This window comes from Camelus bactrianus, chromosome 10 (genome assembly GCF_048773025.1).
Source record: "Camelus bactrianus isolate YW-2024 breed Bactrian camel chromosome 10, ASM4877302v1, whole genome shotgun sequence".
NCBI lineage: Eukaryota > Metazoa > Chordata > Mammalia > Artiodactyla > Camelidae > Camelus > Camelus bactrianus.
This window is the reverse complement of record NC_133548.1, coordinates 23,180,417-23,208,325: the sequence shown is the minus strand read 5'-3', so window position 1 is coordinate 23,208,325 and position 27,909 is coordinate 23,180,417. Positions and strand designations below refer to the sequence as shown.

Genomic DNA, 27,909 nt, shown 5'->3' with positions numbered 1-27,909 from the left:
AATTTAAGGACATTGCTGGGAGGACGAGAAAATGTCCATTATTATTACTGCATTCATTTTCCTACAAGGTCATAAAGGGTCTTTAGACAGTTCAACAGATTGGGGGAAACAATGTCACTACTGGACAGGCTTTGTGTCTTAAGAAGTCATGTGTACCCAGTCAGCCCAATCTGGGACTTGAGAATTCTAACTCTTTGCTGTGTTCTGACATTCTGACATTGGTGGGCTTTTTTTTTTTTTCTTCTTCTTTTTTTGGCTCCTGCCTTAATGGTCATATGACAGTCTTCAAATGTGGCTAATAATAACTATCTGGTACTTGAGATTCTTCTTTTTCTATCCAGATTAGTTTTAACAGCATGTACTGAAGTTAGAGGGGTGTATAGAGGTGTGTCCCATCCCCCCTCCATCGGCTGCCTGGACGCCAACCTCTGTGCCTATTGAGAAAAAGGGGGTTAAAACTTCCCCTCCACAACCCTATCCAGTCCCAGGTTAGGGGCAGGGGGTGGTGGAAAGTATATTCAGTTGGCCAACTGGGGGCTTTTCCCTTGCAGTCATAATAGCAAAAGAACTCTTGAGTTAATTCTTAGTACGTGGCTCATGCCACAATGACTTGTTTAAAAAAAGAAATTCCACATCCAGGAAAAAGCCACAGTTTAACCAAAGAGTAAAACCATATATATATTTTTTCAAATGAAATATATGGTAAGGGGAAGAAATGGGTCTAATTTTTGTGGTTTTTGTCAGATAACCCGAGCATTGGTCTTTGATTTAAATATAAATTTGGGTTTTCCCTGTGCCTTTAAGATTTACCTTTGTCTTATAAAGGGACTAAGATAATTGTCTAGTCACTCAAAAGAAAAGATACTGATACTATTTTTGAAATAGTGTAAAGACCAAAACCATAAGGGTATTGGAAGAAAAGATAAAGTAACATTTTATAATCTTTGGTAGAGAAGATATCCTTAAGCAAAATCAAAATTCTAAATACTACAGGAAAAGGTTGATGACTTTGACAACATACAAATTAAAACCTGTTAGTGGCAAAAAAAGCTGTAAATTTTTAAAACAAATGTCAAGTGGGGGGGATTTATTTGCAACATGTGACACATGAGTTAACATTTTTATACATGAAGACAGTTGAAAGTCAATCAGGAAAATTACCTCAACAGGAAATTAACCTCACAAACAATTCACGGGGCAGGGGAGGGGAAGGAAGCAGGACTAATTAGAACACAGAAAGATGTTTCTCCTCACTAGTAATCAAAGTAATGCGAAGTCAGTGAGATCACTTTTCACCAATAAGATTGGAAAGTATTAAAGTGACTGACAGTGTCCAGCGTTGGTGAGTAGGTGAGGAAAGACACACTGGTATATCCAGTTAGTGGGGACATAAACGAATGGGCTTTTCTAAACAGTCATCTGGTGATATGTTTCAAAACTATCAATGTGCTTATTACCATCGGACTCAGAAATTCCACTTCTAGAAATTTATCCTGAGGGGATCATCAGACATCCTTGCAGAGACGTATTTACAAGGATGCTTATCACAGCCCTGTTTAATACAGGTGCCTTAAATGTGCATCTGGGGTGGGCGTTCGATTGTAGTACATACAGTGTATATTATGCAGTTTAAAAATAGTAATAAAGATCTATATTTATAGATATAACTTTTATGATATGATGACCAGTGAAAAATAGCAATTTACAATAGCTATACATAGTAAGAACTGAAAATGGACATAACTGTAAGATTAACTGAAAAGTTACCACTAGTTATCAGTGGGGATGTCCATTTTTTCCTCCAAAATTTTATTCACTGTCTGAACTTTTTCATAATGAGCAAATATCATGCTCATAAACAGAAAACAAAAATAAAACTAAACATAATTGGTTTTATTTTTGAAATAAAAGTTAACTTTTTCTCAAAAAAAGAGGATCTTTACAGACAGAGATACTTAGCCATAAGAAATGTACAGGACTAAGAAGGAAAAATGAAGTTTTACAGTGTTTCCCTTCATCTTGGGAAACAATGCAGAATCCACATCTTTCAGATTGCATATATTTTAGCTTTTTCTGAGACTTCGCATTCTATTAGTACAGAATTCTCACTGAGTTCCAAGATAGAAATATAATTTGGCTTCCCAGCTGGTCACTGTTTTTGGCCTGTTAGGTCACTTAAGAAAAGCTTGCTTGGTACCCTTGGAACAGCAGTCTCCCTGTGTCACAGCGCGGCCACCTCCCTGACAGTGCTTGGTCACGGACTCTGTGACAAGGACCTGCCAACCCATGACTCAGAATTAACGCTGAGCTATGGGTTGTGGTTTGTTTGCCTCCCTGCCACCGGCTTTACAGCCTCTGTCTTAGTTTTGTGACCCAAGGCTACATGTGCAAAAATAAAAGAAACTATTGCAGACTGAAAGAATAAAACTTTCACTTTTTGAAATTCTAAATTGCTGGGCATTTCTTATGTATTTGTTTTTGTTTGTTTGTTTTTGCTAAATTCAGTCCAAGATGATATTCACCAAAATGTTTTTTTTTTTTTGTTCTCCGCATATCTCTGGAGTCCTCATTGGCTTTTGAGGCCCTAGAACTAGGTAATGAAGAAGGAACGGACGCCCAGTCAATGTCAAGTCAAATCAATGCCAACCTGACTGTCCTCAAAATCAGTGGGACAGAATGGTCTATCACAGGGACAAAGACTTGACTGATTTCCTGTTTGTTTGAAAAATCTCATCTAACCTACCGTTTACCCTGCAAAAGCTTGTTCTCATGACTTTTAAAAAATTACTCCAATAGACTGATATATTGTGATAGCACTTTTGAAAGCACAGGTGAGAGAATTTCTTAAATAAAATAACGTCTCGTTACACCCTTTTGGAAAACATTTAAAACCAAATTAATGCTCTATGTGGCAAATTATGCATACAAGTGAATAGCGTGCATTCACCTGGGAAATTTAATACAAGATCACAGTTCCAGGATGGCTGCATACCAGCAAAAAGTTCATCAGAGAGCTCAAAAGTTCATAAAACTAGTTGAGAATATAAAGTGTTCTCCTTTTCCAAAAACATTGAATAATACGTGAAAAGTGTTCTCATTGAATGTTGTGATGGGAAGGTTTTGAAAGAGAGGAAGTGACAAAGAGGTTAAAGGGTGAGCAGAGAGAAACGACGGTGATTTCTGGTGTTCTCTACCTGGAAGCGGTACCCAGGGCAGTGATCCAAGCTTGGAAAATGCCAGCAAAAAAGGAGAAAGGGTTTTTCCTGGTCACTAGAAAGTAAATCAAGGGGAGAAAGATGCCCCCATGGATGATGAGGCCAACAATCACCGTGATCATGTACATCCCCAGTTGCCTAGCAACCACTTCTAAGTCCTTGATTGCAATGATCTTCCCACAGATTAGGCAGGCGATACCCAGGGGAGAGTACCTGAAAGACATTAGAAAAAAACAAAAAAACATTGAAGAGCTGGTTATGGGATTCAGAACTTAAATCTAGGCCCTCGTGTGTACCACACCCTGAGGAAAACTCTTTGCATTTCTGCAGAGTTTTGCTAAAAGAGGAGCATGAGAATCAACTGATGCTGTATTTTGCTTCAGACTAACTGCATTTTCTGAAATCTGTCCTGTGGATCTGGCGGCCCCCACTCTGATGAAAAATCCCAAGGCCAACTTTGTTGCTCAGCTAACATTTTTGGGCTAGTAGACACAAGATTTACCACCTCCTAAGTAAAAGATAAAAATCTAAGAGTTGAGAGACACCTAGATTATGTCTTTGAGAATCTATTTTGCTTTCTTTGTTTCATATCTACTTCCTCGAAAATGGAGAAGAAACGTAGAGCTTCTCAGAAAGCTCATTAGAGTTTTGCCAAGTTATAAACTAGTATTTGTAAATGTGCTTTGTTTTTGCCTTGGAAGGAATTTTGGAAATATGTTGAGAGAGAGAGGGAGAGAGCTGCCACAACAAGAAAACCATCTGAGTCAAAGACTATGTTTAGAGAAATGTGGTTTTATTTCTTCTAAGTCCGAAAGTGTTTCTTTCCATGCTTACTCCAACAAGAATGCTGGCTGCCATTCATTGTGTTTCAAGCAATATGGGGAGAGGTCCACACATTCATTTCTCACCACTTAAAATCAAGGTGTCATTGCACCTATTCGGCAAATGAGGAAACTGAGGTTTGGCAAAATTAAATCACTGGCCCAAGACCACAAACCCAGGAAGGAGGAAGAGAGAATTTCTGACCTGCGAGACTTTACCACCAGGGGTTTCATCCCTACCAGCCAAGCCACTTCCCTTGAAAGAGCGATCGTAGCTTTTTGTGCACAAGCAGACAATTTACCGTCTACCAATCTATTCCTTTATCAACTTATTTTATATTTCTATATTATTATTATTTTGTAGGGAACTTGGAAACAATTTACTGTTGTCCTCACTCTAGAGAAAGCTAACCACACTCTCTCTCACCTTGAGTATATTTTTTGCACGTTTGCCAATATCTTTTTTTTCTTCTTTAGTTGTCTGATCTGGTGGCAATGGAGCATGAATTTGTTCAGCCTGTGATACTTCTAACTGAAATGAAAATGTCTGTGGGAAGGTTGATACCTTATTAAGAATTATGAACATACATGAAAGAAAGACTGTGGGGCAAATGATAAGGCTCCTAGCTTGGGAGAGGGGGGTCAGGGAAAAGAGAGGGCCCCCTAAAGAGATTTGGGGCAAAGGGTTTGCAGTTTTATCTGGAGCAAGAACTTATGGGATTAAAAAAAAGCCATGAGGAGTGGAGAGAGTCACAGACACAATTACACAAGACATGGAGCTTGTCTGGTCACTAACCAGCTATATGCGCTTGGGAGTGACTTAGTCCCATTTTACAGACGTGCAAGTCGAGGCTTAGAGAAGCGAACTGTAACCTCCTGGGGTTGCTGGGAGGATTACATTTTTGAACACGTGCATATCCGCACCATCAAAAAATCCCTCCCCCATCCCTGTCAGTGTCGTTAGTTCTCTGATTCCTGACAAAGGAGTCCCTGGCATGTTCTGTTTTCACACCTATACCCCATGTTTAATGAATCAAGTCTGAGTTAACGAGACTTTCTAAAGGATCTCACAGGCCACCCAACTGTGGATGTTTTTATGAGCCAAGTATTCTTCTCAAGAGGAATCCTCTCCTGAAACAGCTGATTTGTAACTGACACTAATTAGTTAAAACATTAGCAAGCTGCTCTCTTTCCTGAGGGGCAGGTAGCCTGTAGCCTCCACTTCTCCGTTCCTGGAGGTGAAGGCTGGCGATGTTTGAGAATTGCTTCCCCAGGAATTAGGGAGTTAAATCATTAAACCTTTGGGTTTCCTGCCATATTACATTCTCTTGGTGTGACCATAGTCACAACATCTCATTGACCAGTAGCGTAGTCTTAGAGGCCAGCTCTTTCTTCCCTGGGATTATAAAAAACGAAGCAGAAGTCACTTTCTGATAAAGCCAACAAGCATTCATCTTTACAAACCAAGAGATTAATTCTTTCCCAAGCACCAATTATCTTTTAAAGATGTCCAGAAAAACATAAATATGAACTGTTCTCAGTGCCATTCAATTTTTCTGCTCTCCTGGGACAAGCAATTTGCAGAATGGAGAGAAAATGTTTTCAAGCTCTTTGCCAAGCGAGACCAGCTAGAGTTCCCCTGGAGAACGCATCTGAGGAAGAGCCAAATGGACTGGATAGAGGTAACAGGTTACCTCTGGGGCATTCAGCTCGCTGGAAGAAACCTGAATACTATTCAAAGGCCAGAAGGTAGAGTGTCAGGGTAAATAAATATGGCAAGTAGGGGCCCTAGTTAACCCAAACACTTTGGTCTCCAGAACTAGAATGAGCATTAATTAGGACAAAGAAAGACCTTTGTTCTATTATGTGTTTTAGGGTCATTACTTCCCTGCACCTGCTTTCAAAACAGGTAGCTTAAGCTTCCACTCAGAAGTTGGAGCTTCTGAGTTACTGGGTTTCCATGTTGATGAATTCTCTCATTGAAAATGGCACTCCATGGAAAAGAAAAGGCAAATGCCCAGGGTTCAAGGTCACCACTCAAAGTTTCTGAGATGAAGTAAACAATCAAAGCCATAAACCAAAGTGCATCAAGAGGCTGAGGGCTCCCGTGAGTGTTCTGAAGCCAAATGATGCCCAGTAATTACTGGATCAGTTTCTAAATTCAAAGGCCATGACTACAGAGCTAGGGCGAGGGAATGGCTCCCACGCTGCCCTGAGACTGGCTGTATCCTCAGCTCTGGGCATCGTTTTCAAAGCCACTGACTCATCCAGGACTGGCCTGGATGAGTTCCTGGATGAGTCTTTTTCTAACTGTTGCATCAGCCGTCCTTGCCTCCACCCACTTTGCACCTCGACATCTTTAGGTTCCCACCAGGATGCCCCTCTCAGGTTCGCTCTCTACTCCACAAACGCAGACTCATCCACAGCACTAACAAACGTACCTGGAACTCAGCCTGCGCATCCATACTCAGAGTCGCCTGGCCTGCCTGAAACAATATGGATTCCCTGAACCCACTGCGTACCTACTGAGTTAGAATTTCCTGGAGTTGGCCGTGAGGCATTTGTATTTCAAATAAGTTCCCCAGGTAATTCTGATGTGTTTGGAAATCATTGTTTCCAGGAACAAAATCTGATCTGCCAGTGATGAAATACAGATATTACTTGGTTAGACTTTGGAAACCATTTTCTTTATTCAGCTCCAGATTATTCAAGGCCATTGGTCTTAACCCAGTAAAGTGATTAATTTGGAACTTTCAGTCACAGGACAGATGGTGGGCCAGATACTTGGAGTGGAGGTAAGTGGAGGGACTTTCTCAGCCCTGCCCTAAAGGCCAATCTGGGTCTGTCCCACACGTTGCCAATAGCAACACCAACCTGCCAGTTTGGGACAGATTTGAAGAGAACTCAGAGCTGGAAAAGTCAGTCAATAAAGACTTAAACATGCATTCCAAGAGTTACCTGAAGGTGCTGTTTGTACTTAGGGTCAGGAAGGAACACAAATCTCCATTTTCCCAATCCACTCAGGGAGAGGTGTTTTGGCTACCCAAGGAGTAGTGACTCGTGCTGAGAGTTACCACAGGAGGATGAGAATGTTTCATCAGGACAGAATGTAAATCGATTCGTAGAGCCTCCAGCTCCATTATATGATCAGTGCTCAAAAGTGTTGTTGGCACAGAAGAGATGCTCAAGAAGTATTTGTGAAGTGAAGGGATGGGTGGATGGATGGGGGGATGGGGAGACTGGCTGATGAATGGTGGTGGTGCTGGTGGGTTAACTGAGAGGGAGAAGTGAGTGAGCACAGATTTCACTTCCCCCTTTATGCTTTTATCGTGGTGAGAATATGAGAAGTTTTACTTTCTATTTAAGTTTGTCAGATTTTGGAAAAAAAATGTTTTAAAGCACTCTGCCAAAAATGAGGATATGAAAATTACACCAAAATTAAGGGTCTTTCTTTCTTTCTTTCTTTCGTTCTTTAGTTCTTTCTTTCATTTTTCGATGAATCAGAGGGCTTTGTAGGCTTCTTAAGGAATTCATGAACACAGAGAAGCTACAGACTGAACTGATGATAATAATGGCAATTACAATAAAACAACAGTAACACTAGTTCATACGAAGTGTTTAGACAGGTCCCAGCACACAGCAAATGCGCCGTAACTGTTGGTCACAATTCCACTTAATTCTCACAGCAACCCTATGACATGGCTGTTACGATCAATCCATTTCACAGATCAGGATGAAGGGTTTAGAGTGTGTCTAACTTACTTTAAGTCACACTGCTAGTAATAGGACGACCCTGGGTTCAATCCAGTCCAAAGTCAGACAAAAGTCAAGTTAGGTAGCACATCTCTAGAACTCCCATTACTGAGGCCATACAACATGGGGCAAGTTAACCTCTGTGCTTAGGTTTCTCATCTGAAAACTGGGGCTCACAAAAGTATCCGTTCTTGCTAGGTATCATTGTGAAAAATAAATGAGTTAATACATGTAAAGTACTAGAATAGTATTAAGTGTATAGCAGGAATTTGGTAAATCTCAGTTATGATTTAATAATGATTATGATAATTATTATCTTCTCAATAATAAATCAGTACAGTGCAGTAATTGAAAAAGTATTGAGCATATAGCAAGAATTTAATAATTATAATTTAATAATAATAATAATTAAGATAACAGTAATCTCCTTAATGATCTATTTGGCTTTTATTATTATTCTTACTACCACACAGAGAAGAAGATGAAATAACTCTGATTATTTAAGCATTGAGGGTGTCAGTTAAGGAGCGGTTGGCTGTTTTATCCAGAACCTTCTCACTCACATCGTTATCAATGGCTGACGAGGCAGCTGAAGAATGGAAGAAATGTGTGGGACTGGCATCTCATGTCATATAACACCCTCTTCTGAACTGTTCACCTAGATGAGGTAACTGAACAGCTGTCAGAAACCATTCCACAGGTCTTATTTCTGACTCACAATTACTCTGCATCTCCAGGGATGTGATGCTAAATCCTTAGGAGTTTTGGTTTCAGTGAATAGGAAACTTCTTGATCCACACCCACTCCATGCCTGGGGAGAAGGGTGGTTCCACTTTATCCCATGACTCATCTGATTTCCTAGAAGATTCCCTCAGCTTCAAGAGCTTAGAGAAATGACACTGCTACGGATGAAGGAAGACATTTCCGTACATCTCTCACATCACTGGCATCATAACACAGAAATATGAATTGCATATCTGGAGATAGGGTGCTCACCCTGCAAGAAATTCTAGGAAAGGAAGAAAGATCCTAATGTTTAATAGCAAGAGGCCTATTCTGCTTTATGCATTATCATTTATTAAACTCTCAGCAAACCCAGAACAGATTTTAAACTTTTAAAATATCTTTACAGCATGTGACTTTATAGAGACTTTTTTTTTTAATGGAGGTACTGGGGATTGAACCTGGGACCTCGTGTATGCTAAGCATGTGCTCTACCACTGAGCTATACCCCCACCCCATGTGTGTGACTTTAAATCTTCACACAAAAGAAAAATTCAGAAATCTAGCATTGCTTGGGAAGCTGAAGAATCAGTAAAATAATCTAAAAGAACAAACTACTGTACTATCATCTTTTCCGTGTTCCTAAAGTACAGGAAAGCTGTGATCAGAACAAGCCAGAGCTATTAAATATGGTTCATGAAATTATGACAAACATCTTCTTGATCTGAGACCCTGGGGCCCTCAGCTAGCAGGTGGGGAGGATGGGAGCAGGCAGAGTCAGGGACATTGTAACCCAGGATTCCTGTGGCAAATAGAACACACACACGGTTTAGTCTAAGAGTGGTTTTATCTTCTTTCTAGGCAGGAATACAGACCATTGTAGGGGTCTGAAACTAATGCACATAAAAATGTTTGTCTGATAGACAAGGGACAGGAGAAGTTTCCAGTGACTGAAGATGTCAGTTTCCTTGGTGAAAGAGAGGACACACGCTTTCCTGGGCTCCCTTAGATTTTAGAACCACTGACCAGAAACACGCATGAAATGATGTGGAGACAATATTGCTTAGATGATTCAAACAAAAAACCCCCCACCTATTTACAGACCGAAGATTCAAAGATTTTGATATTAACATAAACTCTAGCTCTTTCTCACCCTAGCTGTACAATCTTAGGCAAGTTAATTCACCCCAATGAGCCTCAGCTGCCTTTTCTGTAAAATGGGAATCATCACACCACATTTTCAGGGTTGCTGGGACTAGATTCGATAGGTATGAAGCACTGTCGTGGCTCTTGGCAGATGAAAGGAAATCAATAAAAGATGGCTTTTATGATGATGAGCATGATGATGTTAAAGAATGAAGATTTAAGTGTCTCTGGATCACAGTTTTCTCTGGAATCAGATTTCCAAGAGCACTTACAGCTCTAATCCTCACTTTTCTTACGTGGCCTGAGAACTGCCTTTTTTTTCTTTTGGTTTTTTTTTTCTGTGTAAGTCATGAGTAACCCAGATTGAAGATACATTGCTTTTGGTTCTCAGCAGGCCCTGGGTCATGCCATATCCCAGGCATCTTGGCTCTATCTTAGTGTTTCCTGATACAGCTCAGCTTCAATATTACTGATTGGTTTTTTTCCAGCTTGTCTGTCTTTTCTTTCTTCTTCTTCGTTGTTTTTTTTTTTTTTTTTTTTTTTGTCTTTTCTCTCAGGGTAGGGATGGGCAAACTTTCTATGTAAAGGACCAAACAGTAAATATTTCAGGCTTTGCAAGCTACACAGTCTTGGTCAGAGCTACTCAACTCTGTCTTTTAGCACAAAAGCAGCCCTAAGACAACACACGAAGAACTAGGTATGGCTGGGTTCCAACAAAACTATTTATGGGCACTGACTGTGAATTTGACATAGTTTTCACATGTGGCAGACTATTACTACTCTTTTGATTTTTTTTTTTTCAGCAAAATAAAAACATAAAACCCATTCTTAATTCTCAGGCCATACAAAGCAAATGGCAGATAAGATCTGGCCCGTGCGCTATAGTTTTCCAACCCCCTTTTTAGAGAAAGCTCCAAAAAAAGAGATTTTCATCCCTTTCTCAAAGTCTTTTAGAAGGGCCCTTTGCTTGGCTCATGCGCATCCACTCTTTCCTGCTGGGGGGGGCTCCAGTGTCCTTGCGGGACCCCAAGGCCATCTCACACCCCCGCCACAATGAAGTAAGAACAAGCCCACTTACCACATGATCATGATCACCAACTTCATTACAATCTCGTTCAAGATGTTGAAGAATTCCACCATCAGCTTGGCCTGCTCACCCATCTTCCCCATGGCGATGCCAAAAGCAATGAAAAACCCTATCAGACCTGGTGGGTGAATCACATGACAAAAGGACAAATTATAAAGTACGTGTTTCTTCTCCCAAGATCTTTACCATCCCCCACATACAGAGCCATGTTCTCGCTGCCTGCTCCCTATAAATTAGGCATTAAAAGACAAAAGCATTAGGTTTCACACTAAAAATACCTTCCTCCTGGATAATTATGGCTTTCTTGAATATTTTCCACATGAGTAAGCTGAACTGTAGGCAGGATAGCTGCTTGGAGAAAATGAATTCATTTTCATTCCAAACTAAAAAGTACTCTCTTCTCTCTCCTCCTTACTTATGAAATCATGGGTAAGCAGATTCCATTAGCACATAGATTAATGAAGGAAGGCTTGTTGGGACTTGAGGGTTATGGTGCAAAATCTGGAGCCAGTATTAGAATAGCAGAAACCAATTAGCCAGTAAAGCCTCTGCCAGGGTTATGTCTATATTGGTTTGGTGTTATCCCAAATTAATGCACTTCACTCTAGGAAAATCCTAAACATAAAATTATTTTCCTATTGCTCTGTGCCTAATTTGAGAAGGAGGAAGAATGTTGAAAAATCAAAGGGAAAGCAATGAGAAATCCAAAACAGTTTGGGAAATCCCAAATGATCCAATTTGTTTGGATTTAACCTGTTAATTTTAACTCATCATCATTCTTCCCATAGTCAAAACAGTTAGAATGCTTTCTCTTCTACTGTATTTTTTTCAGGGTCATAAACAGAGAATGCAGTCTTTGTTAGTTCTTAGCCCCTCAGCCCTCTCCCCCCTTCACTTGACTTCATTTGACTTCCATCTAAGTGCAGCCTCACCCCAGCCTCCAGGGTCAATCCTAACCCAGAAGGATTTGAGGATCCCTGTCCCCACCTCTTGATGTCAGCAACACATTGCACGAGGTCCTGGACCAACTCCAACAGCCAACCTAGGGTCTTATTTCCACGTTGTCTTTTGCCTCATTCCCCGAGGATCTGTCCTAGGAAGCTGCCTGATACATTAGTTCCCTCAGGATAAGACCTGGGGCTTTTCTCTCCCAGAATATTCTCTCCACCACCACGCCCATTCATCCCTTTCCTCAGTGTCTCCCTCTGGAGTCTCACCCAGACCCTCCCAGCGACTGGGGTGCACCACCGGGCTAACAGACATCCCCATTACCACCTGGGGCTGCCTGGATTTCTGATTACCAGTCATCAGTGCTTCCCTCACTCCCAACCTATTATTGTCAGTCTTGGGGCTCCAATTCTGACAACTTGCATGGACTATAAATCCACGCTGTTGTCCCCCAGGCTAGCAAACTTTGCTTGCCCATCTGACTTCTTCTCTGAACTGCAGTAGGAGCCATCCTCTCTTCCCCCCTCTTCCCCACACCCCACCTCGTTCCAGTTTGGCAAGCCTCATTTCCAGTCCCTCCCTATTATGTCCAGGGTCCTATTTTGTCCATTTATGCTCGCAGTCTTGAGCTAGATCAAGGTAAACTATAGCACTACAGTTTGATTCTCTTAGAGAAAAATTCTTTCTGGATCTCTGATTTCACCTTTTCCCTCGTCACTGAACCACTCATCTTCCCACACCAGTACATATCAACCCAGATTCTCCAACTACCCTTTGCTGGACCCTCTCTTTCTTCAGCAAAAAGAATCTAGTGTTTGCACCTGGGATTGTTAAACCTTGGTGTTTAATAGTTTCCCTTTACAGCTCCCGGCCAGAAAGATTGACAAGTGACTTACAAGTGAATTGTTGGCCATAAACACAAAGGCTTAGTGAGAATTAGAGTGACCTAGAAACAGAGTGACAGGGGGAGTGACAGGGGAGAGTGACCTAGTTCTGCAGTAATGGAGGAAATCAAATTCAGGCTCTTCTCAAGCCCAGGGAGAGGGGTTTGGTGGGTGTGTGCTGAGCAGTCATCTGTTAACAATCTGGCTGAGAATAGTTAGTATCACTTGGTTAATTCCATGTAGATATTTTAAGAGAAAATTCTTAAGGTCTCAAGGTCCCAAAGAACTAGAATGAAATAGCTCCCCTCGCAGGGTCAGCAGAAAATGGCTGTACCTGTGAGGACAAGAGAGAGAGATGTTTAAAGGAGCAACCTCTCATAGGAGCTGAGTTAAGTGGTTGGGGTAAGTGTGGGGCCCCAAGTCACCTGGAGATTTTAGGGGGAAAGAAATGAGTCTCCCACTTCTTTAAAAGTGGGAGGCCAGAGCCAGGGTTTTATCCTCACTTTTTGCAATGCTTAACCCTGAGGACTTGAAAGAGAGAGAGAGAGAGAGGAAGGAAGGAAGGAAGGAAGGAAGGAAGGAAGGAAGGAAGGAAGGAAGGAAGGAAGGAAGGAAGGAAGGAAGGAAGGAAGAAAGAAAGATTTTAAAAAGCCAACATCTTGTGGCCCTTGGAAGACCATGGAAAGAATCTTATTTCAGCCATGATTTGTAAATGGGAAATTTCTCAACGGTCTGACTTCCCTGAGCTTTCCAGAGCCTCAATTTGCCCTTGGAAACCCACGTCCAACTGGTCATTTCCCTCTGTAAACACTGCCTCATTGAACTCACTCACTGGAACAGGGGTGTTCCATTCGAACAAAGCCCTCTTAGACTTGGGGCTGAGAGAGCAGTGAGTGGTGCTGAAACTCCCCAGGACAGCCAAGGTCATGTGACTCCCCAGAATCCACCAAGACTCTGGAAACGACCACGAAGAAAGTCTTCTGAATGATTCACTCCAAAGCCCTGGCCCCATTATTCACGGCCACAGTCTTCTACTGTGGGGCCACCGTGACCCCAGGGTTTGGGGGGCCAAGGGAAGTGGGGAAAGGTCCTGAAAGGGTCACAGATATCTGGACAGTGGGAGAGAAGAATCGCTCAGGGAACCGTGCTGAGGATGTCCCGTACAGCCTCCTTCTCAGAGGCGCTCTCCGACTTTCTCTTCTCTCCTTCCTCCTCTCACCTCCCGCTGATTGGCAACAATGTTTATTGATCTTCCATTGCCTGGCAACCTGCTCAGCTTATCTCTTCCCTCCCTCTCACCTCCCTAGTCCGCTTCCTGCCAGGACAAAGGACAGAGAGAAAGAGCCCTCAGGAAGCTCCCACTTCTCAGTGGCTGGGCAAGCCCGCTCCTTCTAGCTCTTTCCCGCCACCGTGCTGGGTGAGTACAGAGTACCGTTGTCACATTTAGAACAAAGAGGACTCCCAGCTGAAATGTGAAAATTTGAAACAATGATTTTTTTTTTAGTATAAGTATGTCCCAGGCAATATTTGGGACATACTAGACACATAAAAGTTATCTGTTGTGTATCTGAAATTCACATGTAACAGAGCACCCTGTGTCTGACCCGACACCTCTACCAAAGAGACGAGGGCACTTGATCTTCTAGGTGGCAAAGTGGAAGGACCACTGAGCTCAACCTTTTCTAAACAGCTCTCACTCAAATCCTTCGAAATCTTGCCTGCATGGATCAACATACGTTTTCCACACAGATTTCCCATCTCTCCCAGCTTGTGACCAAATGACCCTCTTCCTTGCCTTGGGGACACCATTCTAACAGTGGACGGATGGGGGTTATGGTGGAGCATGGACCCAGGGAGTGGATGGGGAGTACACTGAGCAAACTGGAGGCACCCACGTGATGTGGAGTCTATCTTCTCCGGGGTGTTTTCTTACTATGCAGCTCAGCGCTCCACACTCCATGTACTTTTAATAATGAGAGCAGCTCCCATGAATAAAGCACACGGCGTGTACCACTGTGCACTACACAGACCATCTCATTTAATCCTCATAATGATCTACAAGAGAAATGCCAATCCTGTGTCCACTTTAAAAGTGAATCTTGAGAAGTGGCACAACCGTGGTTAGATAAGCAGTGAGTGGTCCATAAGGGATCCAAAGTTGGTCCAAACTGGTCTAACCACAGAGCCATAGAACCCCAGGATGGTACACTAGGAAGGCTCCAGGAATCCCAGAAAGTTAAACACAATAGTCTCCTGTTGATAAGCTCTTATTGGCACCAACGCCAACGCTAGTCACTTCTGATGGCATTGCCTTTGCTTACAAACCGTGAGGGCTGGGGTGGGACCTCCCCCATGCCTAGCGCAGTCCTGGTACATGTATCAGGGCAGCTCGGGAAAAAATAATGCTTAAGGAATGAAAGAACTGGTTGTGTAACTTCATGAAATAGAGATTAAGAGAAAGTGACTTGCCAACACCATGCAAAGAGTCGGGGGATGTGCCCTGTGATGTCAGTCCCCTCGCTTTTCCCATAAACAACTCCAGCTGCCACGTCCCCACATGGCATTACTCCTGCTCACCCTTAATCTCTCAGCGATCAGTCCCAGTGACCCTCAAATTGCTCCCCAGAGAGAGCCTCTTGCTCCACCTACAGGACAGCAGGGTGACTGGCTTTCTGAGAAGGGAGCAAGGATGCCCAGGTGCTGACCTGCAGGAAAGGTTGGCCATATGGCCCAAGCACAGGCACCTCCCCCAAGAAGACGAATATCAGGCTGCCTACCTAAGACGTTCATGCCATCCTTGAACTCCAGGCCCTTCTTGATAACCACCTGTGTTTCCTCTGGTGCCTCCGTTACAGTCTCATTCAACAGCGAGATGACAGCATTGGTGGCATTGTCGTCCTCGTCTGTTGGAGGGGCCACCAGGACTTTCTTCGTCACTGTTTGAATCTAATGGAGTTGGGGGAAAAACATAAAGATGAGAGGTTTGGGGTAAATGGTCACCAAAACCCTGGACGCTTACATATTTTTCAATTCCCAATATGTTGAAAATAATTAAGAAAGGCCAAAACAAGGTTATGAAAGCTAAGGAATATTTTATGCTTGTGTTTGACAAAGTGATGCTTTATGACACAAATACAGTGGGATACGATCATCCTCATCACACAGTAATTACAGGATTTATAATATTCTTTTGGGACGTGCTCCAACCAGTGTGATCCGCTAATGGGACCCGTGGAGACAATGCCAAAGGTGAGCCCCAGCTGGATGCCCTGCTAGCCCCCGGGATGTGTCCTGGATCTGGTCGGGAATAGGAGGGTGAGGGTCTTGGTGGAGGGCAGATCAGTACCTGATTCGCTCCTCCCCACCTGGTTCCTGTCCCACAGTCTTCACAGACCTACCCTCACTTGGCCTCCTTCCAGAGCCTGATTCTGCTGGGCATCTCCATCTGGCTATCAGCAGATGTGCCAGCTGGGCAGCCACCATGGCAGGGACATTGGCTCACAGTTCAGATTCAAATGTAAGTGAACCCTTCTAGGCAGTGATGTAACAAGACTTGCTTGACGTTCCCCCAAGCATCTCTGTACAAACGGCCCCGGAAGAAGCACTCACGCTGTTCCTCGACATCTGGGGCAGCCATCCTATTTTTAAAGGTGCCAGGCATCCTGCATGCAGAGTGCTGTGAAAACTCACATCTGAGCTCAGAACATTACCTTCTATTAAAACAGACGTCATGCAGAATCCTAGAATGTCAGTGCCGGCACACAGCAGGCAACAGATGGCTGAAGCCTGAATAGATATGGAAGAGGAAGCGTGGAGAAGTCAAGCGACTTATAAGACGTCATAGATTTACAGCAGAACTGGGACTTCAACTCAGATGGCCTGACCACCACTGAGTTCTTTCACCTGCTTGGCTGCATGATAAAGTATGTGAACGCAATCCTACTGCAGTTGGGCCTAAAAGTAAGCAAAGCTGAACTGACCAGCTCTCTGAAACGGGAGAAGGGAGGCACAGCCTTCTCTGAGGCGAGGCAGGCGCTCTCTGTTCTAACCTGGCCACGTGCACTTGTGCAGGGAGAGAGGCAGCCCCGGCTGAATGGGAACAGGCAGTTCATGGCCCCCTTGGTCTGGGCAACATTGGCATAGAGAATACAGAAGCGATCGGAAGGGAAGCTTCCATGAACCACAGAGTCATGCTCCCAGGAACAAAGTGGAGACCAGAAGCCAATTGTAGGCCTATCCTGAGAATGCCTAGAAGTCAAAGCTTGAGTTCAGAGGAGGAAAGGCCATGGACCTGAATGAACGGTGGCCTTCAGGGTCAGGTGGCTGTGGATGGTTGGGTGTTCCGCGTTTGACATCTGTTACCTCCTATGTCATCAGGAGCCCCTCAGGACTCACAGGGGCTAAGTAACTAAGCCCAGGACAGACAGCTAGGAATTCCTGAAGCAGGATTCAAAAACAAGTTATGTTTGACTCCAAAATTCAGCTTCTAAAGAGCATGGTCAGTGGCTTGAGTTCAAGGCTGGGAGATGAGGATGCTGACACATGGGTCTGGTTCTCTGCCTGAGTTCTCAGTTCAAGCCTGGGACAACCCCAGTCAGGTACCAGCTTCAGTCTCAGCCACCAGGGCCTCTCACCTTAAAACCCACAGAAGCCTGCTCCCTGACTTCCCACTTCTCTTCCTGTCTACCTGCCATCCCCAGGTAAGTAGCTACCTGGAGCTCTGTCTCTATCGACAGCTTCCAGATTGATTTTCACAAAATAGAAAAACAGTCATCTCCTTGCTTAAACCTCACTTAGAATAAGAACCTGAGTCTGACCCTGGCTGGCCAGGTCCTGCCTGCACCCGCCCCACTCTCTCCACTCTGAACACACTAAATACTTTTCAGCCTCCACAAGCCTATGCCTCTGGTTGCCCTGGGCAGCAACATGCAGAGGTTGTCCATCCACCAGACAGGTCACCAAGTGTGAGCATTGCCACCACAAAAGCTCACCCCTAGACCAGAGCAACAGCTGCAGTGCCTGCCTGCTTCTTGGCTCCACCTTACTGACTCAGACAGAAGGGTCTCCTTCCTGCATGGAGCATGGTGATCATGACCAGGCACTGGAGGGAGGCCCAAATCTGTCCCTCCCTCCTCCCTTTCATGCTACCCCACCCCCAGTCTCCTGCCAGTTCAGCCTCCAGCAGCTACAGTTCCAGCACGATCTTTCCAAAATGTTAAGAATAGACTTGGCACCCAGTTGTGTCTATCACTCCAAATCAAGCAAATTCATCTTTCTGAGCAGACTGGCTGACGGACAGCTGCATTATATAGAGAGGGTACCAGTCAGCACCCCCTCCCTAGCCTGTTTCTGTTCATTCTTCATCCAACTTCCCTGTCTGGAATGTTTCCTTTAATACAGCGTCGTGCTGTCAGTGCCTCCGAAGTGGCTTTGGAAATCAGAGGACATACCCCAACACACAGTAAACTGGGCTCTGCAGTGGTTGGCAACAGCATTTTGGGGACAGCTAGGAATGCAGACTTTTCCCCTCTGTGATCTGTTCCCTAAATTTCTCCTTCTGTGATTCCCTGGAAATGGCTGAAGGTGTTTCCTTGGGTCTAGCTTGCTTCCTACAGGGCTAACGGGAACTGAGGTGTATCCTAGCCTAAGCTGGCCTTGGGTCTAGACAACAAGCCGGTGAGTGAGGCCTGGGCAGCTGACTCAGTGGTTCCACTCAGCAGAATCAACTGGTCTTTAAAGTCACATGTTACAAAAATCGATATGCCTGTATGCAATCAATATACATTGCTACGAATTCTGCAGGGTCGCTTTTGGCAACATACAGAAAATAATTCAAAATATCAAACTCTTTGGCAGGACATTTTCACTCTGAGGAGTTTATCCTTCAGAAATATTACACAATAATGAAAAAAGAAAAAGGGGATGCTAAAACACTGTTAAATGAAAAAGCAAGGTGCAACACGGTATGTGGAATGCAGTCCCATTCGGGTTGAATTGTTTCCAAGATTATGCACATGTACCCACAGGTATGTGACAAAGAAAAAATATAGGAGGAAACACGGGTAGCTCTAGGGAAGGGAAGTGGGGACTTGAATTTTTACTTTATGTGCATCTATAATCTTTAAACTTCCCACAGTCCTCACGTATCACCCAGAATTTGACAAGTACCGGATTCCTGGGCCCACTCTGGAGATTCAGATGCGTGTGTATGTGTATTTTTAAATGTACCGCATGTGGTTTTGCTATGCTGCTAAGATCCAGAACCACTGGGTACTCTAGAGGGTTGTGGGCAAGGGTGATAAAAATGTGTTCTTGGATGACACAGAGACAAAAACCAAAAAGAATAAAAAGAGACAAAAAGAAGAAGAAGAAGGAGAAGGAGAAGGAGAAGGAGAAGGAGAAGGAGGAGAAGAGGAAGAGGAAGAGGAAGAGGAAGAGGAAGAGGAAGAGGAAGAGGAAGAGGAAGAAGAGGAAGAAGAGGAAGAAGAGGAAGAAGAAGGAGAAGGAGAAGGAGAAGGAGAAGAAAGAAGGAGAAGAAAGAAGGAGAAGAAAGAAGGAGAAGAAAGAAGGAGAAGAAAGAAGGAGAAGAAGAAGGAGAAGAAGAAGGAGAAGAAGGAGAAGAAGGAGAAGAAGAAGGAGGAGAAGGAGAAGGAGAAGGAGGAGAAGAAGGAGGAGAAGAAGAAGAAGAAGAAGAAGAAGAAGAAGAAGAAGAAGAAGAAGAAGAAGAAGAAGAAGAAGAAGAAGAAGAAGAAGAAGAAGAAGAAGAAGAAGAAGAAGAAGAAGAAGAAGAAGAAGAAGAAGAAGAAGAAGAAGAAGAAGAAGAAGAAGAAGAAGAAGAAGAAGAAGAAGAAGAAGAAGAAGAAGAAGAAGAAGAAGAAGAAGAAGAAGAAGAAGAAGAAGAAGAAGAAGAAGAAGAAGAAGAAGAAGAAGAAGAAGAAGAAGAAGAAGAAGAAGAAGAAGAAGAAGAAGAAGAAGAAGAAGAGGAAGAAGAAGAGGAAGAAGAAGAGGAAGAAGAAGAGGAAGAAGAAGAAGAAAGCTCCGAAAGCAAAATGCTACTGAGGGTTCTGCAAAGAAGGAAAGGTTAAAAACCAAACAAAACTACTCCGGTCCTGAGATCCTGCCCCATATGACCTCATACAATTCCTAGGCAGAGATAATTTAATATTAAGAAAACGGCTCCCCAGAGCTGATTTGTTGAAACAGTCTCTAAGTTATCACCTTCGTGAGTTGGGAGAAGTGAAAATGTCAGAACTCTGAGTTACCTGCTGAAAACAGGCTTGGACAAGGTTTTCAGGGAAGAGGTTTCGAATAAGGTCCAGAAAGGCATCCAGGCTGGACACTTCATCATTCTTCTTCCCAGGCCCCAGCTGCTTCTTGAGTTTGGGGTTCCCTGGGTGGATAGCCAAGACCAGGATGACCCCCAGCACCGCGGCGATGATGGTGGTGGACATGTAATACACCATAGCCCTGGTGCCTAAGCGGCCACTGGCTTTAGCATCCAGGCCCGACAACCCTGGATGGAAAACAAATCCAGAAGGATTAGCTCTATTGTTTTCCTGTTAACTGCCCATCTCTGCCCACCTATAAGCAACCCTTGGCTTTGTACTACTCAGATGCATTCACAGTAATTTAACCTCCTTCTACTGACTATTTGGTCCATTCCACATTTTACAAGTCAATTTTCCAAGGATATTTATGAGATTTCTACAGAACTAGGAAGAGTTGGAGATCATCTGGTTCAGAGTTTATAAGCTGGTCAGTGACTACATTTTGTTAGTCTGCAATAGTGAGTTACAGTTGAATGCTATATTCAATTTTTAATTCTGAGATTATGTCCTTTCCTTTCTTTATAAACTGGTAGACTGGTACATGCTAGGTTGGTTGGTTTGTTTCTTTGTTTCTTTTAATGTCTTCACTTAGGAAAATAGAAAGCTGGCAGCCCTATGTATTCAAAAGACATTTGAATACATTACTTGGTCATGAAATCAAGAGTCTGGAAAAGTGATCCAGCACTGCCCTCTCCTTCCCCTGAGGTGAAACTTGATGGAGACCACATTTGTGGACCTCCCAGAGGGATGGGAGAACACTTGCATAAAACACCCAGCGTAGTGGGCACTTCATCTATATTTCAGGAGCTTCTGGGATTGTTAGAGGAAATTCCAAGCAAGTCACAAAAACTCCAGCTTTCACTGGGTTTTTTTCCAGTAGTTTCTTCAATTTTTCTACTTCCTGGTTTCAGTTCCTGCTTTTACGAGACCGAGAGATTGCAGTCCTTTCTGGGTATCAGTCTTTTTTGTCGTGGGGGAGGAAGTTATTGATGTTAATTTATCTGAATGAAGCTGACCCATATATGACCCACTTGTAAGAACCTAAAGTCTACTTCTAGCCAACGGGAGTGAGATTTCCTCACCAGCGTGGCCAACGTACAATCTGATACACAGGCATGGAGAATGTTTTCTCTGGTTTGAAAATGATCATTTAAAGTGAAACATAGCTTCACTCACTCTGGGGCTGAATGATAAGAACTTCCTGACACTGAGTCCCAGCTCTTTCTCTCACTGGGTTCACTGGTCAACCAGCTATGAGATGCTAGAACAATCTGACTTAGCATCTGAGTCTCCTGGAGTTACCAGAGTTTCACTACCTTCGTAAGGTGGACAGTCCAGAGGGACAGCTTTCTCAAGGCCACTGACCCTGTTGACACCCAGATATAAACCAAAGCCCAGCTTCTGATCCTTAACTCAGGGCTTGGTCTCTAAACTACAATTCCTACCCTGTTTGAAAAATATTATCTGATGAAAAGGAAACTACCAGTGTAAGCTCAGTGAGGGGAAAAATTCTTTCAGCTAAAACAACCAAAAACAAATGAACATGATCTATATATTGAGGGTAACATTCTTCTGAAAAACTCAAAGGCTTGCTTATCTAGGATCTCATTTATGTTTAATACCCACTTCCCTCTGCACACAAATAGTAAAGAGAAAATTTCCTTTTCTATTTCTTATCATGATTTGTCAGTTTCTGAACAAAATACAATTTAGAAAATGAGAAAAGTAGACATCAAGAATTAAAATCACTACTGATAAGATACCTTTTAATGTGTGGTTATTTCCTTTTCATCTTTTGTTGCTAGACAGACAGATGGACTGACTATAATAGACGGCAAACTCTTTTTTTTTTTTAAGGGTTGATTATCCCAATTTTAGAGACAGGAAAACCAAGGCTCTGAAGTGAAGTGATACAGACCATCACAGTCATTCATTCAACCAAACTGAGATTCTACAATCCATCCAAAAGCTGGAGCAGCATGATCCTGGCCAGGCGCCAGAGAGGTGACCTTACCTGTGATTAAACTAGAGATGATTAGAGGGAGAATGAGCATTTTTAGCATCCTCATGAGTATATCCCCTGGGAAGGCTATTAACATAACCACATCAGGGTGGATAGGAGATGCCAAGCGAAGAAGCCCTCCACATACTGCCCCCAGGATGACACCTACAAGGAAAGGGGAAAATCTGAAGTTATTGTTTGCCCTCATCAAATGAATAGCTCTAGGGACTTAGCTCAGTGACGTCAACCTTTCTCATACTTCTCCATTATCAGATGTGAAAACATTTTGTACCACCAACTATTCTAAAAGACAGCATTGGAAGAGTCAAAGAGAGCCTCCTCAATGGTTATGGGAGTTTATGAGAATTACAACACAGCAACTTGACTCTGACTTCTTTGAGGATGTTGTCCACTTGCAGAGGCAGAGACTGTCAGTAAAAATAATCCACAGTGCCAGATACCGCTTCTCCTCCCTAGGCTGGCCACGTGACATGGTGTCTGATGTATTTCTTCCCTTTTTAACTGAATACCAGATAAAAGGAACATTTAATTGACCAAGCTGGGGTGGGTTTTCTTTTTCCTTCTATTTTCTTTGACTTCCAATAATTTCCCCATGACTCATCCTCGAGAAGATTTGCTTTGACTTCTATGCCCTTGTACACAATCTTTAGACTTGTTGAGCTCATGGGGGATCAAGGAGGGTCATAAAACATATAATTTGGGAGGAAACCATTTGGGCAGAGACGCTGGCAGGAGCCCTTCACTTTGCACACTCAGGGATTGCACCAGAATACACTGGATTTCTCCATACCGGCAGCCAACATAAACCACCTTTGGAAACCATAAATTGGGTCATAGCACGACGGGTGTAAGGGAGGGACAGAGGTCCCAGGTATATGGCTACAGTGTTAATGCTAGAGATGCTGCAGGAATAATATGGCCGAAAGCCTGATCTTTTTTCCTTCTATGGGAGAAAAACACACTTCTTCAAAACCTATGATGAGTGAAATTTGCTTCTGGGGAGAGTAACCCTTGGAAAACCCTACCAGAACTGTGGTTTTCTTTTATTAAGTGAACTGAGCTGGGGCAAGTTCCCAGGCCTGACTCTAGCCCACTGACATCCAAGCTGACTGACTTAAAGGAGAAGCCACGGAACAGAAGACATGCGCATGTGCATGTGGGTAGGGAGATGGCTCTTTGCTGCTTCTGTGTGTGGCCTGGTGATATCTGAGGAATCAGGAGGGGACTGGGAAAGGAAGTGATGTGGTTGTCACTCCAAGAAACTGCAGTTTTCCCCATTTTCATAAATAAACCCTGGTTGAAAACCCAATAAGAACTCTGTATGGACAGTCACACAAAAGGACCACCATAGCCTGACTGAGGCCTGAGGCAGGGGAGTAAGGCTTTCCAGGTGGGGCAGATCGAGCCTTCCACACTGACCCCATTAACTCATGTGCTGAATGAATCTAAGTTGATGAGGTGCTTAAAGAAGGTTAGACCTTGGGAGCCCTCTTTGTGGGGGTTTTGGCGACGGTTGCCTCTCTCTGGATGCAGGTATTTCTCTAAATGGGTACACTGACCCTCTGCTTTGGAATCACCTAGGTTTGTTAAGATTCCAGGATCTCACTGCAAACGGCCCAAAGCAGAGTTTCCGTGAGCAGGGCGTGGGAACCTGCATGCTAACATGCCCATGGGAAACAGACATGCATATGGACACCCGAGAACCCCTAGAATCCCAAGGAGGGAAACAAATGGCTGGCACTGGTCTCCTACCAAACACAGTCAGCGTGAGCAGGAGGTTCTTCCCCAGCTTGTCGCACAAGCGCAGCCCCAGATGCCGGTGCTTCGGCTCCTCCGAGCTGAGGTGGCTGTCGTGCATCCGGACTTCCACCTGCTTGGGCATGTTGTTGGCACTAAAACAGAAGTGAAGGCTATGGTTAAAGCCCGCTGGGCACTTCCCCTCTGCAGTTTGAGGGGCTCAGGTAGCAGGAGGCAAAACAGCCCTCCCTAGGCACAACTGGGAATCTGGGACCAATGACAGGAAAATTAAAAACCAGAGCATCTCAAGGTACCCTGAATTCCAGTTGGCCTAGAAGCAGGACACTAGGACACACGGAACGCCCACATGCCAAGTGCTTTTATCCCCAGCATCTTGGATCATCTCAGAAAAGGCATCCCACAGGCAGTGGAGCATTTTTCCAAGAGTTGCCCACCAAGGTAACCCCCGAGGCAAGTATCCCCACTCCATTTTACAAAGAGTAACCTGCCTGGGGTCACAGGGCTAAAAGGAATGGAGATTCAAACCCACATATGTCTGGCTGCAAAACCTGAGCCCTTTCATTCTTATATCAACAGCAAAAAGATGACCTCTGAATAATGGTCAGGACTTTTGAATAAGGTCAGGAGAGTCACGGCTTAAGTCATACTAAGTTAAAATGCCTCTGAGCTCAAGCCTTCCCCTTCCTGGACACAGAAAAGCCATAAATGCTGGCAGTCCAAGTTTTACCTTCCTTTTGGAAAAGATGGTTTATCTAGTTTTTTAAAAAAATTTCAATCCACTGTCGTTTTTAAAAGGTCACTTGCGTTATCAGGACACAGCTAAGCTGCCCAAGAATCACGCTATTCAGCATCAAAAAAGTATGACTTTAAGAAGCATGTGATTGCCTTCATCTGTAGATGTACCCCAGCCCTCTTCCAGATAAACCTCATGTGAACCCAAGCTGTGAGAAGACTGCCAATGGAGCCCTTGCCAGGATAATGAGTCCACTGCCTCTTTTTCCAGCTTTGTCATTTCCCAGGCCAATAAGATTTCAAGTTTAAACTTGGGGACTGACACAGGGAGGCCAATTTTTCACTTTGACATCTTGGAAGGTTTTTCTCAGCTGCCATTTACAATCACTATCATGTGATAAACAAACAGAAGTCTTCAACAACCAGAAAGACAAGCCACAATCTCTGAATAAATGACAGTGCCTTCCAAGATAGGCGGGTGTCAGCTTCACCCAGATATTCTCACCACAGACTGAAGACACCTTCCTGTGGAACCAGCACCAATTTGCGGATGATTTGCAATCACTGTTTTGTGGTTTGGAATCACTGGTTATAATGGAAATAGCATGGGTTTGGGAATCAGAGTGTGGGATTCAAGTCATGTCTCCGTCACTCGCTCGCTGTGTGGCGTGTAGGAAGAAGGGCTCAAGTCTACCTTGTGGGAGGTGAATGATGATGCTATGGGACTGGCCTGGCACCTGGCACAGGTAGCTCCTTTCTCCAAGGAAGACAGAGAGACAATACCCATCAAGTTCACAATAAGGGTGACATTTAACTTTGGGGACCTACCCAGTGGCACCATCATTCTTTAAAGATACCAAGCTTAGCTTCCAGAGCGTCCGAGTCAAGACCAGGGACCCAATACAACTACTTACTTTTTCATAATAGCCTGTTTAAGAAACTTGCTTCCAAAATGTTTTAAAATTGGGAATCACGCTGCATGGTCTGGTGGCATACCCAGATGAAAACTTTAGTCAAAATACAAGCTTCTCAGTCTCCCCTTAATAAGGCCTAATTTTCTATTCATCTAGTTTGGGGCAACCTGTATCTGGAAGACGTAAGCGTTAATGATCACTCAGACCATCTGAAAAAGAAAACAGGGCATGAAGCTCACGGCAAGCAGATAGGGCCTTTCTGATCTGTGGGCAGCAACTACCACTTCCTCTCATCTCCGAGTGAAACAGACGGAAAAGTCCTTTTTACAACACAGCAGGGGAAAATGATCAAAATGATCTTCTTAACATGGATAGACCATATTCCTATACTTGCATTAGGATCTTTTCGTATTTTTTAACATTCCTCCAGCCAGTAATCTGAAGCTCTGGACCAGGAAATCAAAACAAAGAACGGAGGTCGTACGTGCTCTGAAATGGTGAATGCACCCATTAGCCAGCCGGCAGCAAAGCTCTGTTACCCCCTTGAGATTGTAACCCCCTGCCTTCTGCTTCATTTGAAGCCCTCCTGCCACTGAAGTTAGAATCAGGCACATGGTAGGTATTTAAGTGAGACATTCCGGCAAGATCCATATGATGTAATGAAAAGTGTCAGGCATCAAGAAAGCCACGTCCATGTGAAAACATACAAATATTAAGTTAACTACACACCCGACTCAGCAGTGTGGTCGGAAGCCTGTTGGCCACACTTCTTAGTTGCACAAAACTGCCGTATGTTTAATGGTTTGTTTTTTAGGCCATGATAAAATGTCCCCAAAGCCTTGAACCAAAACAGCCACATCGAAGTGGCAGCATCAAAATGTCATGAACCCACAAGTATTTATTGAGAGAATGCCTGTGACTCGGCCTCTTGGAATAAAGTGTTCCAGGCTCAGAGGAGTCCCTAACATCCACACATAGAAGATTATTTTTAAGGTCCATCCGGGCCTCGGTGTGCCTCTGGGGACACAGGGAGTCCCCTAAGAACTCTTTGTAAAGATCTCAGACCAGTCTAAGTGACCACTGCATCCCCCAGAACACAAAGAGAGTCTGAAATGGAGAATATTATAGAACATAACATTAAATATAAACATAAACATAATATAGAGCTGTTTCTAAGCTTTCTATATCTTCAGAAGAACAGATACAGTTTTTTTTGTTTTATTCTTACCATTTCCAATTATCTTTATTCCTTCCTATAGTTCTAAGAGTTTTTTTCCTTTTAATTTTATTAAGATATAACTGACACACATCACTGTATATGTTTAAGGTATACAGCATGAAGATTTTACATACAGCCCACAGTGATTATCACAGCAAGTTTAGAAAACACCCATAAACTCGTAGAGGTACAAAATTAAACAAAATGAAAAACAAATTGTTCTTGTGACAAGAACTCTCAGGATTTACTCTCTTAACAACTTTCATATATAACATTCAGCAGTATTAATTCTATTTATCATGTTGTACATCACATCCCGAGATTACATTACATTTGAACAGAAATCTTGGAGGAATGAGGGATCTCCTAAGTGAATCATGCGACTTGTCCAGAGCTTAGCAAATAAATGGAATATACATTATTTGAAAATCTGTTTACCCAAACTAGAGCCTGAAGCTCGCATCAGATGCAACCACGTGTTGGTTTTTAGCATGAGCACTGGTTCAAATGAATGTCAAGGCAGTAGTGCTGGGTCCCATTACCATTATGAATATGGTGGAGTTTCAGTGACCATCCTAGCCCCCAGCAAGAGAAATGGATACCAGGGAGAGGTGAGCTGGGCACAGGAGAAAGGCCACAACAGCTTACAGATTTGCATCCCTGGCAATGAGATTTGCATCCCTGGCAATGCACAAAAAGGGCAAGACCTGATCTGGGTAAGTCCACTGGATGAACACAGGAAGTTATCTCAAGTGTGCACACATCCCCTTACTAATACTCCCTTCTTGCAACTTGTGGCTATGCAGGCAGAACCAAGCAATAAGGACTTTGAAAGCCCAGGTGCAGCTTGTTATACCAAACCCATCAGGCCTGATGCTCTCTCTCCCACAGTGTTCACCACCTCTATTTCTACATGAGCGCCTTCTGGAAGGAAAATTTAGCAACACAATTCCTTAACACTGGAAGGTTCCATGAGCCAGCTCTGCCAGATCACTCTCCATTGCTCAACAAAGTTAAGGCCATGTGATGGGACTGCTGTTTGGATGATTAAAATCTTGAACAATGAGCCTATAATTTCCTTCAGCCTTAGCCTTTCCATTGAATTACTTAAATAGCTGTTAATTTTGCAGTTGCTGCCCTGTTCTTCCTCACGCAAATCCACGTGAGTCCTGTTTCAAAGGCAAGTTCAGCTTATCCAGCAAAACATCCCTTGTGACTCCAAAGAGAATGTGTAATGGGGCTTGTGCAATGTTTGAAATTCTTCTCAGAATCTGCTTTTCATTTGCATTTGAGTTCCCTTGCTCTGCCAAGAACCTCTAAAAACAGGCTCATCAGATGTGGCACTGGATTCAGATTTC

At 43.5% G+C, this 27,909-nt stretch overlaps 1 protein-coding gene across 3 annotated transcripts in view; it reads right to left on the bottom strand.

Annotated features, from left to right (window-relative positions):
• Positions 1-27,909, bottom strand: part of SLC1A2 (solute carrier family 1 member 2) — a 108,282-nt gene that overhangs the window by 28,944 nt on the left and 51,429 nt on the right. For all 3 annotated transcript variants that reach the window (XM_010964674.3, XM_045523894.2, XM_010964677.3), the window contains exons 2-7: positions 23,681-23,820; positions 21,920-22,072; positions 19,840-20,090; positions 15,355-15,523; positions 10,737-10,863; positions 3,195-3,428 (exon numbers count right to left, since the gene is read on the bottom strand). In XM_010964674.3, the coding sequence (XP_010962976.2) occupies positions 3,195-3,428; positions 10,737-10,863; positions 15,355-15,523; positions 19,840-20,090; positions 21,920-22,072; positions 23,681-23,820 (1,074 nt within the window). The remainder of the gene's footprint in view (positions 1-3,194; positions 3,429-10,736; positions 10,864-15,354; positions 15,524-19,839; positions 20,091-21,919; positions 22,073-23,680; positions 23,821-27,909) is intronic.